This window comes from Doryrhamphus excisus, linkage group LG9 (genome assembly GCF_037039965.1).
Source record: "Doryrhamphus excisus strain RoL-2023G ecotype Guam linkage group LG9, RoL_Dexc_Guam_v1.1, whole genome shotgun sequence".
In the NCBI taxonomy this organism is placed as follows: Eukaryota; Metazoa; Chordata; class Actinopteri; order Syngnathiformes; family Syngnathidae; genus Doryrhamphus; species Doryrhamphus excisus.
The window spans coordinates 22761207-22774331 of record NC_136365.1 but is presented as its reverse complement, the minus strand read 5'-3'; the positions used below and the strand labels follow the sequence as shown (position 1 = coordinate 22774331).

The 13125-nt window shown below is 47.3% G+C and overlaps 1 protein-coding gene across 8 annotated transcripts in view; it reads right to left on the bottom strand.

The window, feature by feature from the left end:
- lrba (LPS-responsive vesicle trafficking, beach and anchor containing) overlaps positions 1 to 13125 on the bottom strand; it is a 139011-nt gene that overhangs the window by 124352 nt on the left and 1534 nt on the right. For all 8 annotated transcript variants that reach the window (XM_078793753.1, XM_058091546.2, XM_058091549.2 and 5 more), the window contains exons 2-11: positions 6750 to 6981; positions 6282 to 6382; positions 5267 to 5362; positions 5079 to 5200; positions 3146 to 3272; positions 2639 to 2758; positions 1857 to 2003; positions 1070 to 1267; positions 457 to 590; positions 64 to 172 (exon numbers count right to left, since the gene is read on the bottom strand). In XM_078793753.1, coding sequence (XP_078649879.1) covers positions 64 to 172; positions 457 to 590; positions 1070 to 1267; positions 1857 to 2003; positions 2639 to 2758; positions 3146 to 3272; positions 5079 to 5200; positions 5267 to 5362; positions 6282 to 6382; positions 6750 to 6981 — 1386 coding nt within the window. The remainder of the gene's footprint in view (positions 1 to 63; positions 173 to 456; positions 591 to 1069; positions 1268 to 1856; positions 2004 to 2638; positions 2759 to 3145; positions 3273 to 5078; positions 5201 to 5266; positions 5363 to 6281; positions 6383 to 6749; positions 6982 to 13125) is intronic.

Sequence of the window (13125 nt, the reverse complement as noted above, 5' to 3'; positions counted from 1 at the left end):
CCTTTGACAAGGTAACATAACACTCCTGGTGAAACTCTGGCTGACACCGTCATGTTGTCCTACCTTCTCCAAGGTGTAACCGATGACCAGGAAGCCCTTGCAGGCCAGGACCTGCTCTTGCATGGTCACGCTGTTCCTGAGCAGCTCCATGACGAAGGAGAGCAGAGTGCAGCTAGGAGGCAAAGGAGACAAACAGAAGAAGAATCTGCGTCAGCTGCTGACAAGCCTCCAGCGTGACGGGCACGCATGACATGGGATGTGACTGAATGGGGGTGTCGTGTCCCCTTGGTGTTGGTGAGGGGTTGTCGCCTGGAAGGAGGACGAGCATGGCGGCGGCTGTCCAGATTATGCATCATCATCATCATCAAACCTTTATGTACTGTACAGGTGAAGCCAAAACGGGCCTGACGCCTAATGAAGCCACACGTGTATGAGCATGATGGTTTCCATAGTTACCAGACAGAGGTGTCCAACTCCTGGCTGGAGGGCTGGCAGAAATCCAGCTGGGCAAAAAGCGGAAAGAGGACCTGCACTCCCCCGATGGAATGGATGCCGCTCTGGACCGAGTGGGTCACCACCGCCTTCACGTCCTGCACACGTGCGCACACGCAGGAGTTTCTTATTAAGAATATGAAATATGTAATACAGTATACAAACAGCATGTATAAAACCTAGTGACCATTGGAACAGCGGCAAAAGTATTTCACATGTCTAAGTAGATTTCCAGAAGAGTTATTGATATGAAGATGTAGGGAACAAGCCAAGTAGCCGTCGTACATGTATGATGATGATTTTGGTTGGTTATTGACTTGTTATTGTATTTGTGTTGCAAACCTCACCAAACATGGGTGCCATATGGTCCCACGTTTGGCATGGTGCATGGCTGGTGCTGCTGAGGGTGTTCTTCACAAAGCTGGTATGAACCAGCAGAGGTGTTTCCAGCGGGGGCAGCGGTCTGGCCAGTGCCCCACATTCACACCTGTGGCCTTAACGAGGCTGCTACGCTAAAAACGTGACAACCGGGTCTCTGCTTGGTGTGGAGTAGAGAAAGCAAGTCAATGAACGTTACCTGCAGCATGAGCGCATGAGGGGAATGGATGAAAATGGAGGCGTTGTCCTTGGGGGAGGACTCCAGGCAGAGCTGGGCGTCTGTGGCGCAAGGATTGTACGCAAAGGCGATGCTGGAGGACAGCTTGCCGTCGTAGAGCAGGGTCTTGTGGTGCTCGGCAAACATCAAGTCGCTCTCGGCCTTGTACTTGAACGTGCCCTGGAGGAGGACAAAAGGAGACGCACATGGCTGAAAATAAGCAGACAGAGTGACAGCTGCCACTTCCTTTGTGCCCTCAGGTGCCTGAAGAAATAACACCACCACCAGTAGCCCTGGCACCAGGATTCAAATCCCAATATGTCTTGTGTGTCACGTCACGCTGCATCTGATAAAGTCATTTGATAAACTCGTCTGTTGCTAGGTTAACCTGACACATGCTGAAATAGAAATAAGGGATGCCATTTTCATGAAGAGGCAAGGCAGCAGTGGTTTCGTACTCATCTGCAGTTAGGTCAGGCCTTCATTACAATCACATTCATGTATTTAATAACATATGATTTTTTAAACAGATATATTGTTATAATAGTGCGACCATAACTGAATAATATTATATATTATATATATATATATTTGTAATCTTAATATTAGTCGTTCCTCGCCGCAGCAGGATGCAATCAATCAACAATAAATGGTATGAAAGTGATGCCGGTACGACGAGACACGCCCACTCTGTGTAGGATTGGCTGGCTCGCCTGAACAACCCTTGTGAGGATAAGCGGTAGAAAATGCATCCTCCTTTCCGCCTCACCTGGTAACCCGGACCCAGCTGGTAGATGGCCAGGATCTGAGCGGCATTGAGGCCCTCTCCAAATAAGTAGACCGCCCCCATCTGGCCACAGAAGACACGGTTGGCGTCCGCCGTCTCGGACGAGCCCAGGAAGCACTTGTCAAACGTCTGCGGGGATTTGAACAGCGGCGTTAAGATCTCCAGAAAGGCAATACAGCTAAGCACGCCATTTGGAAAGATGAAGAGGAAAAGAAGGTCATGTGATCATAAAAAGAACCCAAAATAGCAGCAAAGATGCCAGCAAAACGTTTGCTATAAATGGAAAGGCTGCTTCACAGAGCTTTTCTGCTGCTTGTGGTCAGGAAGCATCTCTTAGCATGAACATCTACTACACCTGCTATTTTTAGCCTCTCCTTCCCCTCATATTTGCTCCCAAAGCTGGGAGCATGTGGGATTTGATGAGCTTACCTAGCGTTAGTGTGGCTATGTGTTGGTCCAGGCCGGTGCTGGTGGATGGTGGCTCTGGATTCATTCTGCTTTTTTCATGTTTTACAAACATTTACATTTGATTAAAGCCTCTCCTTTCATCTTGTGGAGCGACTGAAAAGCTACACCAGAAGGTTGCCTACAGCCACAGCTGTTAATGCCAGTGTTCTTTGATGTGCTTTTGCGGTGTAAACGTTCCTTTTAACACAGATGGAGGGTAAATTGCAGCGGCTCCATAGCCCTCTAGGGCAGGAATGTCAAGAGTGACTGGTCATCCACACGAGAAGAACAAATAGCATCTCCACATCTCCACTCACGTCGCTGGTGTTGACGAACCAGGCAATCTCCCCAAAGGAGGCCAGCTCTCCGTTGACGTAGCAGCTAATTTCACTGTTTTTCCAGCGGTTGTAGACGTGCACCAGGGTCACCATGTACCACTGAAAACACAACACAGCTGGTGAGGTCACTTGACGACTCGCTTCCCCGTCGTTTTCTGGTCTTTGTGGAGTAAACGCGCATCTAAGATGACAAACGAAGCAGCCCCGCTAGTCCTGACTCACACAGCCGATGGGGTCGTTTCTGGATGGATAATGATTGACACTTCACAGCACGGTAGTCATAATGACATCTGCATTTCAGTACAGATCATCTTTCATCCACGTTCCGTTTTATATTAACTCAATGTTGCTGACAGATGGGAAATAACGTTCTGAAAAGAGCACTTTTGAAAATAATCTCCATTTGTGTGGACAGACCTGGGCCGTTATGCCAGGACGTACGCAGGGCCACCATTGGGGCCACCATTGTTTGGCTTTTGCCCTCACCTTCTGGGGCTTGAAGTCAAACTTCACACAGTGCTGGAATCCTTTCCCCTTGGACTTCAAGGAGGTCACAATCAAGCAGCCGCCCACAAAGTGCGCCGAGTAGCCCAGGCCTTTACTGGTACGGAAGCTGAAAGAAAAAAACCAAGGTGTAAGATTCCCGGGCAGAATCCTAGAATACCAGGCTTGCCAAGCCTTTCCACGCACCGTATGTGAAGTATCAAGACAAGGCCACATGACGATGTGTGCATCAGGACGCCACCTTCGTAGCCTTTTGGAGATCTTAAGTCACTGCTTCTCCAAGAGTGGGTCAGAACTAAGGATCCACCGATACATCAGGCCGATATTTGCGTTCTTTACTTGACTCGGCATCGGCCAATACGTGCCTGGGTTCGCCAGTGTATTTTTCCACCGCATTATTTACAAACAGGCATCCATGGCCAGCTTTGTGTTGCCCGAGGACCCTGCAACAAATGCAGTCGCAATACCCCTCCCCCACTGCAACAGGAAGTATTCAACTTGGTTGAAATATTTCCACCTGCTTTGAAACAGGAAACATGAACGCCAAGTGCATGCAATATACGTGCTTGACAATATAGTTTAGTTTGTGGGTCTGAAAACCGGGAATGCTGCTGAATGCTTCATCTTTAAAAGTGCCTACCGTTGGAATTAGGGAGCTGTTGGTGTAGTTGGAGGATAATATTACAGCTGTTACCAACACCGCTTTCATGGCAACCTCGGCAATTCAGTCCCATGGTGTTTGGAGGGGTTTCATTCAGCCAAGGCCGGGCTCAGGTTAAATGAGTGTCGTGTTATTATGTGTGTGCGCTCTCTCCGAGCATACACACGCACACACACGTACGCACACGCACGCACACGCACAGAACCAATTGGAGCAGCCGTGTGTGCTATCAGAGGCCTAGCATTTCTATATAGTACTAAATTGTGTCATTGCTTGGCGTTATCAATCTGCTAGTTTGTTACTACTGTGTGCAATACCTCAATTGTTTGAATTATGCTTCTATATTTGTTTTTATTTCATCAACATACTTCAATAATTCAAAGCACCAGATACTTTTATTTTAAATTATGTGTGGTTGAATATGAAATATTCATGGTTAAAATATATTTTTTAATTTTATTTCATAGACAATACTTGAAGAATGAAACACTTTTTTACTTAAATGTGTGTTTAAGTAAACTGAATCCTGTGTTCAGTGTTTACATTTCAATAAATAAACTTCAGATCTATAATATTTGTTATCATTGTCATTGTTTCATGTAAATTGAGGGAGCAAAAGCAGTATCGGCCCCAAATATTGGCCCAAGCTAAATCGGCAGTCCATAATCGGATGGAAAAAAATCCATATCGGTCTATTCCTAGTCTGAACTTGTTCTGCACGTATGGGTTGTCTAAATAACCAAATACAAAGAAAAATAACATGCTAGTACAATTTGCTGCAAGTACGCTCTGAAACCCCAGACAATACATCTACACTCAAACCAGAGATTTCAACGTAGAAATCGTGTGCTAGGATTGTGTGTGGAGCTGGAGCAGAGACAGAAGCTGGTGCAAAGACCAGCATTTCATCAGGCACGAGTAGGTGTCGGTACTGGCTTGTGCAGGCAGAAGGCCGGCAAAAAGCCCCAGCAGTACGTGCATGGCGCTTGGCCCTGCGGATGGGATCCGTTTTATATATCTTATGTCTCTGCTGTGGCCTCCAAATACGAGAGTTTTCCCAGTCCACTTCTTCATCCTCGTGGTCTCCCCACCAGCGAGATTAAGAATGACTCAAGGTGGAATCAATACACCACAAATTGCATCACTTTTGACAACTCTTTCTTTTTGTCCAGATGCAAATTTGGGGTTTCTGGTACATGCAGACTTAGTCCCATTTTTCTAGATGAGGACCATGAGGCCATGGGAGGGACTGACCAGTAGAGGTAGGGCTTGTCCTTGTCCACATTGATGTTGTTGAGCGGGTCCATGCGGAGCCACGTATGGAAGGTAAAGCCGTTCTGGTAGGGCCACTTGGCAATGGGTGGAAGAGCTATGGCCTGTTTGGAAGACAACACACGGGTCTCACATTTGCAGCACTGGAAAGTTTGGAAAGGTCAACTCACAGCAGCGTTTTTCCCCGGAAAGCTGAAGAAGGAGTCGGGTCCGTTCCTGTGAGCCATGTACTTCAACACCGACAGGAGCTTCACTGCATGACGAGGCTGAGTGACAGTCACACGTCAAGCGCATAGGACTTACAAAACTCATTTTTCATATCTGCACGCCAGTGCCACACTGGTGGAGCATGTTGGTCAAACCATGTCACAACATGTACTACTCGACTGTGGCGTTGAACGAACAGACCTGACGTGCTCATCATCCACAATCCTTATGTGAAACACGTCTTTCCCTTCTTTATGTTCTAAAGAGAGAAGAAGATCTAACAGGGCAGGTAATAGGAGCCACCTAGTGCATAGGAACAACTGGGAACAGACAAATGATGTGGAAGGTTTTTTGTTGGCTCGGCATGGAGAGAAAACCTTGTTGGAGCATTTGAGGCCTTCACGGTGGAAATAGGAGTGTCCCATAACGGTTTTCGTATCTTTAGAAGACACAAAAGGAATAGACGTGTTGTTGATGTTCCACATAAGGATTGTGGATGATTGGGTTGCGTGCCCAGGAGAGTTGGTAGTGTTGTTCAAGCACGTGCACGTGTGATGAAACAAAAAAGAAGATGGCTGCCACCCCAAACTCGTCTGTTATACACATTATGTCACGGCACCAAAAAAACACCAGGCAAACACGCCTATTGTGTACAACAACTTCCTGTATACAAGGCTAGTTATCGCGTGAACATCTGCTGTCGCTGCCGCAGTTTCCGCAGCCAGATCGGACGCTCGCAGCAGCGCCTACCGGAGCCGGCATGGTGGCGGCAAGACGAATTAGGATCAGGAGTGCCGCGACGGATAGGGTTAGGGCCCGTGTGAGCCCAGGGTAATCATATTGCAGCATTGCTTTGGATCCCAAAGCTCTGCAGACAAATCATCTGGACCAACATGACCCATCTGTGTGACAAGGACACAGGAAGCCCGGTGGGGACGGCAGCGAGCGACGTGCTGGTGACGCCATCACGGGACTCACCCACTGGCCTTTCTCCCCCTGCAGCTTGCTGAAGAACAGCTTCAGCTCTTTGACTGTGATGCTGTAGCTGGCCAGCACGCCCAGCATGTCCACCAGCAGGTCTGGAAGAGAAAGCAAGCAGGTTATCTGGCCTGTTCCTAGCTGGACATATTACTACCTGCGTCTGAGAACACGATAACACCGATAACCAAACAAGCATGCAAACCTGATGGGAAGGGTGTACGAGAGCTAGGATGTAGGAAACATTTGCACTTCATCTCCTTCATCCTCACTTGACTGCAGTTGCTGGAGGCCCAAAGAGCACTGATGCAAACGGCAAGGACACGCCAAGTCCTGCTCATGCGTGTTGCACTGGCATCATACCAGCCATCATGACACGCTACTAAATACATATTTGGACAGTGGCTCATAACAATACTGGAAATAAAAAGGATGAAAGCCTGACGTGGCGTGGCCCTCCTCCCGTACCTGCGATCATGCTGTCAGTGGCCGATATGCGTTGCAGCACCAGCTGGATGAGACCTACGTCGGTGCACGCCTGCAGGTTGCGGACGCTCTTTTTGAGGATGGCGGTGAAGATGCTCCACACCTCGGCCTGGCAGGTGGGCTCACACTTGTCCAAAAGCTCCACCATGCACACGATGCTCTCAGGCTCCTGGATGATGAAGTTCATCTCCAAGTCGAACTGGCCGCCGACCAGCTGGAGGGAGGACACATAAAAGTTGGCGGTTAGCAAGACGGCAGATGTGGTGCTGGTGAATATGAACACACGCAGTCTCGACAGCAGGGATGGTGGACCATTCCATACACCATCATACCTTCTCCTATGGCTGGAAATGGCAGTTATGGTTCCATCTACAGTACATGGAAGATACGTGCACTCCCGGCTTGCACGGATGTTCAATGGCTCGTTGAATGGTTGACTTTTTCATACACAAGACATAATACATCAATACATTGATCACTGCACCTCCAAAGCAATGGCTGGGCTGTTGTAGGCTTCCGGGACATGGAAGATGACATGAAGAAGTCATGAACTCGTTCAATCCCAGCCATTGTTCAAAAGATGACTGATTTTCCAAGGCACAGGACTATATAAACACGGTCCATACCAAAAGGAAGATTAGACTCATCTTTCATCAGAAAAAGGTTGCTTTCTACCTTTTGGGTTCTTTAGCCATCAGCAGTAAAACCTTGGGAAGTTTCAGCTAAATATCAGCTTTTTGTCCAAAGATCTTTCACTTGAATTGTTCTTCTCAATAAATGACTTTTTGTCCCACACCCCCTTCTTGCTTTGGGGTATTGTAGCTCGAGTTTAAACCTTGGTAAGAACCAAATATGCTAAAGCTACATTTGAGCTATTCTGGATCAGGTCTAGCATTGTCTCTGCACCAACACAGTATGGCTTTATGGCAACCAGACACCCCAGCACCCCCGACTGGGTAACCTAGCCCGGCCGATCCCCCTGAGGCCTACCTGAATTAATCATGGCCGAGCAGCCGCTGGGATGTAACAAAGCACCGGCACTCCCTATGGTCTCCATGGAGAAGGACATGGGAGCACAGCAGGGAAGGTTGGGAAGTTGTGCACGGAGCTGGAGCCACGCTCAAGTTGAAGGTCACTTGGGGGTTTTCAAATCCTCAGTGAGAAGATAGAAGATCATGCCATCTTCCAATTATTAGAGAAAGAAAGTCCAGCTCCATCACCTAATCATCACTGGCCTTTTGTCCACTCGCCCGTTTCCGCTAGTCGGACGCCCAAAAAGGCATGCAGACCATCAAAAGAAGCATGCCTTGCTGCAGAGGTGGTGGTGGGAAATGTAGTGGACTTAAATCACATCCCGGTGGCACCTTTCTAATTCTTCACGCTGCACTTTGGCATAAATGGCAAGATGTTGTATTGCCACACTCTTGGCGACGCTCATGCCGCTAGCAGGTACACATGCGTGATGTACGGCTTAGGCTTCTGTTCCACGAGATAAAAATCCACTGACCTTTAGATGAGGACCACATACAACAGAGCCTTTTGTTTTGGTCGAGTTTTTTTTGTTTTTGTTTTTTTAAACAAACCAAAGCTGAAAAACACTCCAATGAGCATGAGCTGTCATACTGATTGTGACCAAGCTACTCGTTCTAGCCCCCCCCCCCCCCCCCCGAATCCTCTTTTTAACAAGGCATCAAAGCAAATGCACTTCATGCACTTTAGCACACTGGTCCATGAAAGCAAAGCAGCACGCTCGCCTACCAGGACATGACCTCCCTCAGCACTAGGGATGGATCATAACAATATCAGCATTGCACATCACCATGATTGATCAGTGATCATTGCCACCATATTGTTAAATGTTAAACTTCTGACACACACGATGCTTTATTTCTAAACACACAACTTCCCTGTTTGACAATAAGAACTGCCACTTTAAGAGATATTCAGTAGTAATCAGTACTTTAGAACAGTGTTTTTCAACCTTTTTCAAGCCACTGCACGTTTTTTACTTTGGAAAAATGTTGCGGCATGCCATTATCCACGTTAGTGCATCACTAAGTCTAATGAAGGAAGGAGGCCATCAGATACGTGTTTCCACACAGACGAGTACTACATTCCTCTGGCAGTCTTTACACCGCGGACACTCGACAATGATGAATACATCAAAAAATAAGCAATGGCTGCTTCCCCAGGAAATGAGCAGTGTCAGGGGAGATTGGTTAGGGTGCTTTGTAAAGGTCACTCCAGTATCAGCATCTTCATCAAAGCTCAGACGGATCAACACATGGACTGATACGCCAGCCGCTTCATGCTGGTCATGTGCTAGCCAAGTGCGATGCCTCCACTGACTGTAAAAGGCACCATTGCTGTTTGACTAGGATATTTCCAAGGATGCTGGTGAACACGCTGAAGGGAATGCGAGACAAAAGTGATGGTGATTGATGAAAAAAGAGCAAAGTGAAGTGAGGTGGATTTCTAAGAATATCTTCAGGAGGTGCCACCTGCCATGCTTCACGTCTGAAACAGCAGACAGATCTAGTCGGAGGGTAGGAAGGTAGGAAGGTACGAGGGTAGGAAGGCATAAAGAATTCAAGAATATTGAAAACAAATGAATGAGATCAATTCAATCTATCGCGTTAATATTTAATGGGCCCCAGGCCAATTTGGACCTCAACGTCAAAAAGGTTAAGAATTGTATTGTACTGTAAGAGATGTATTGATGTATGCTGATATTCAATATACTGTAGATGGCAATATGGATTTTAGGCCTTTTCATCCATCCCTACTGGTCATCTTAGTTTCATTTCACAGCCCAACTTTGACCTGAAGCTACTGCTGTTGGGGTCCTGTTGGAAAGAATGGTTCCTCATGAAGTACCACTACCTCATGTCTGTTTTTGTGCATGGAAATCTTTCTGAAGGAGATGTGTTGTGTTGCTACATTCATGCTGAAGAATGTCAGAGGCGGACACGGGAAGGGGCGATGGGATCCTAAAGTCAACAAAGCATTTCCTTGTTGCCAGTGACCTCACATGCTCCAAGGGGAGAAGAGTGGTGGCAGGAAAAAGTCAATTATTAAGAAGCAAGCCAGGATCAGCCGCCGCAGTCCTACTGACCCAACCTGATAGACGTGTGTTGTCAAACCAGTATTGCCAGTATCAGGTGAGGCACTCGCCTCACTGGCAGTTAGTTCAGGGTTTGCATTAGGACAGAAGGCGTGTGTAACAAGTGGTCTCACACCGAGGTGTGAGACATCGGCATTGCATCTTTTCCAGAATTTGCCGTGCCAGGTACACGGTCCTAGTATCTCGGAGCAGGAAGAACCTTTCAGCCTCAGGGCTGACTGGTGGAACAGGTTTGGGGCGCCCCCTTTGAAAGGCAGGGCTGGCCATGCCTAAAATACATAGTGCGAGTACGGATGTCAGCAGTTTCATTCGCATGTTGCTTAAGTGTTTATAAATGAACAACTTTTCTTTTCCATGGGCAGGCTCTTAAACACAAACTCTGGTCGACACGTGCCAACTCGCTAATGGTTAGCAGTAGGATAGCAGCGCGCTGGGGGACAGCTCACTGAAGGGTCCGGTGAAAAGTGAAAATGGAGGGGTGTTTTCAAAGTGGAACCAAGGAGGGAGCGGTGAAAGAAATGGGAAATCTGGGACAACAGAATGTTGATCCGGAGGTGACGCTAGTGGAGCACTGCTGTTGCCGACAGAGCGAGCAAAGTTAACAAGTTTAGATCACAACAACCACTCCAGGCGGCACGTCACGTGCAAGGAGTTGCATGATGCCACAAAGCAAGGCAGCTTCCACGGTGACCGCAGTCCCTGAGAGGCAGGTGATTCCCCAGGTGGAGATGAGAGGCTCTTCAAGTTCAAAATGATCATCAGCCCAAACATCACATATCGGAGCACTTGAACGCTACTATGCATCCCTGCTATGCCTGGGGCAAAAAGAGCAGCTCTGTCAGCGACACGACCCTGCAGGCAGCACACACCGCCATTGGCAACGCCCCCGTTTAGCACAAATGACTTTGAAAAAGTGGAGAGCCCATGCACGCATGCACGCACGCGCCAACAGCTAGTTTGACACCCTGCTGTGGTGAGCAATACCTTCATACAGGAAGTCTACGGGGGGAAACTAAAGCAATGTTTTTCCTGTTAAGTGAGCTCCATCTTCATTGTGCTAGCTTTGCATACATTCACTGAAGAGGATCAAACGTCTGTAGCTGACTGACACAGACGGCAGAGCTCCAGGCTCTCTTTCAAGACGTGTAGCAAAGCCTGTTTTTAAAACAATATTTATGCAAAGCTGTCCTCCATCAAGCGGGTGTACACACGGGGCGGGGTCAGCTAGCTAACTGTGGCATGGTGGCCTTTGTGACTTGGAGCAAACAAGGTAGGAAGATGATTGGTAGCCATCAACAGCGTCGTGGGAGAAACCTACTCGCAGAACAGCACTGAATGAATTAGTGGACTGGATTATGACTGGATTACTGCAGTGTAGGGATGCTCCAACAAGGCTTTTATGCTCAAATCGGCTGATAACGATCACATGTGTGTCCTTTCCCTTCGATATAAAACCTGGTGCACGCTACACGGCTCCATGCTTTGACTTCCTGCTTCCTGTGGAGGTGTTATTACATGGAGTAATGCAAGGCTGCCCCCTTGTGGCTGCTTTTACGGCTTCTCTTTTTGCCTGACACAAAAAAGCCTAAAAGACGTATAACACATCTTTGGGATGAACAGATAAATATGTATTTGCTAGCCAATGGGTTGATAAAAGCAACCCCCTACCCCACTCCCACCCAGGGGGATTTTTGTTTTCCATGGGGCCCCAGAACCCTGGCTGCCAGTTTTAAAGGTTTGAGGTGAGATCGTAAAGTCTGCACCCATCAAGCAACTCAGATCTCAGATCTCACATAGGGGAGGGTGAGATTCCCATTCGTCCAAGCCGGGGACTACAGTATTGGCGCCATGACAAAGCAGTCCTACGGGTTCTAGCTCCATCTCCACACCCCACCAAAACAGCCCAGCTCCAGTTGCCCTTCACACTGACCGACCTTCCCTTCATTCTCACCCCACCCCGCCAGAAAATATGGGATTTCCCACCAAGAAATCTCATCATGCCACTGCCAGACTCCTGGATCAGGACTTGAGGTGGCCAACAGGTTGTATGTAACCTGGCAACACACACACACACACACACACACACCATCAGTGACCTGGAAATGTCACTAGAAGGCTGACTGGCTTCAACAAGTCTTGGCAATGAGCATCCTGACACCAGTCATCGTGTCACATCCACGTTGGTTTCTCGCCGGTGTCAAACCTAATCATTATTCACCACGTTCACGTTGTAATTATAGTATCACTCACGGTGCCTTTATGTAAACCAGTGGGAACCTGAAATATACATCATCACAGGAACTGCCTGGGTTATTTGTTTCCTGCTAATCATTGTTTGTTTGTTTTTTTTTAGAAGGACATTGTTTACATTTGACACATTTTATCTTACCAGCATAGTGTGTGTTTTTCATTTTTCACAACAGAATGTCTATGAATGAAATGTAAAATTGCTTACCTTTATTGACGCAATACACGTTTGGCCAATGTAATTGAGAAATGGATCTTTCTAATGGGATGTCAGCCTCCACACACATAGCCACTAAACCTTCAACCAATACCAGCTTGTCATGAAGGGAGATGTAGTCACCCATGCAACTCCTATTACATCATTACTGGAAGATTCTTTTTATGGCAGCTTCATCTTCTTTACACACAAACAGCACTCTTATTTTGAAGGCCGGAAGTATGTGCGTGTTAAGAATATGAGCTGGGTCAAAGAATAAACGTGTCCCTCTTATTTCCACTGAGAAGCTTCATGATGTCAGCAGGCATCGTAAAACGCCGGCTTGATTAAAGCGATACAAGACACTCAGGAGACGGGCTAAGCTTGTTCACACTTCCGAAAGACCACTTCCCTCATCAGATGCCAAACCTGGAACACATGGAATGGCCCGCAGACAGAAATGGAGACAATCAGCCTCAAGATGTTGGAGCGTGGAATAGGGAGTTAACCGACATTTCTCCTGCCAGTAAAGCTAATGACCTGAATTGGCATTCTGAACAGGAGGATACAACATTCCCACCACATTGGTAGGTCAGGCAAGTGGAAAAGGGAATTTATTCCAAGTGGCTCATATTGAATACATCCATATTGATAATGCTGTACAAAATGTAGCGCAAATGATTATCAACGTATCACTAAGAAAATGTCTCTAGTTCTTTCTTTGTAATGTTTGCTCTGCTGCTAAGAAGGCACCACGTGGATCTCCAGATATATTTTTGGTATTCTTATTG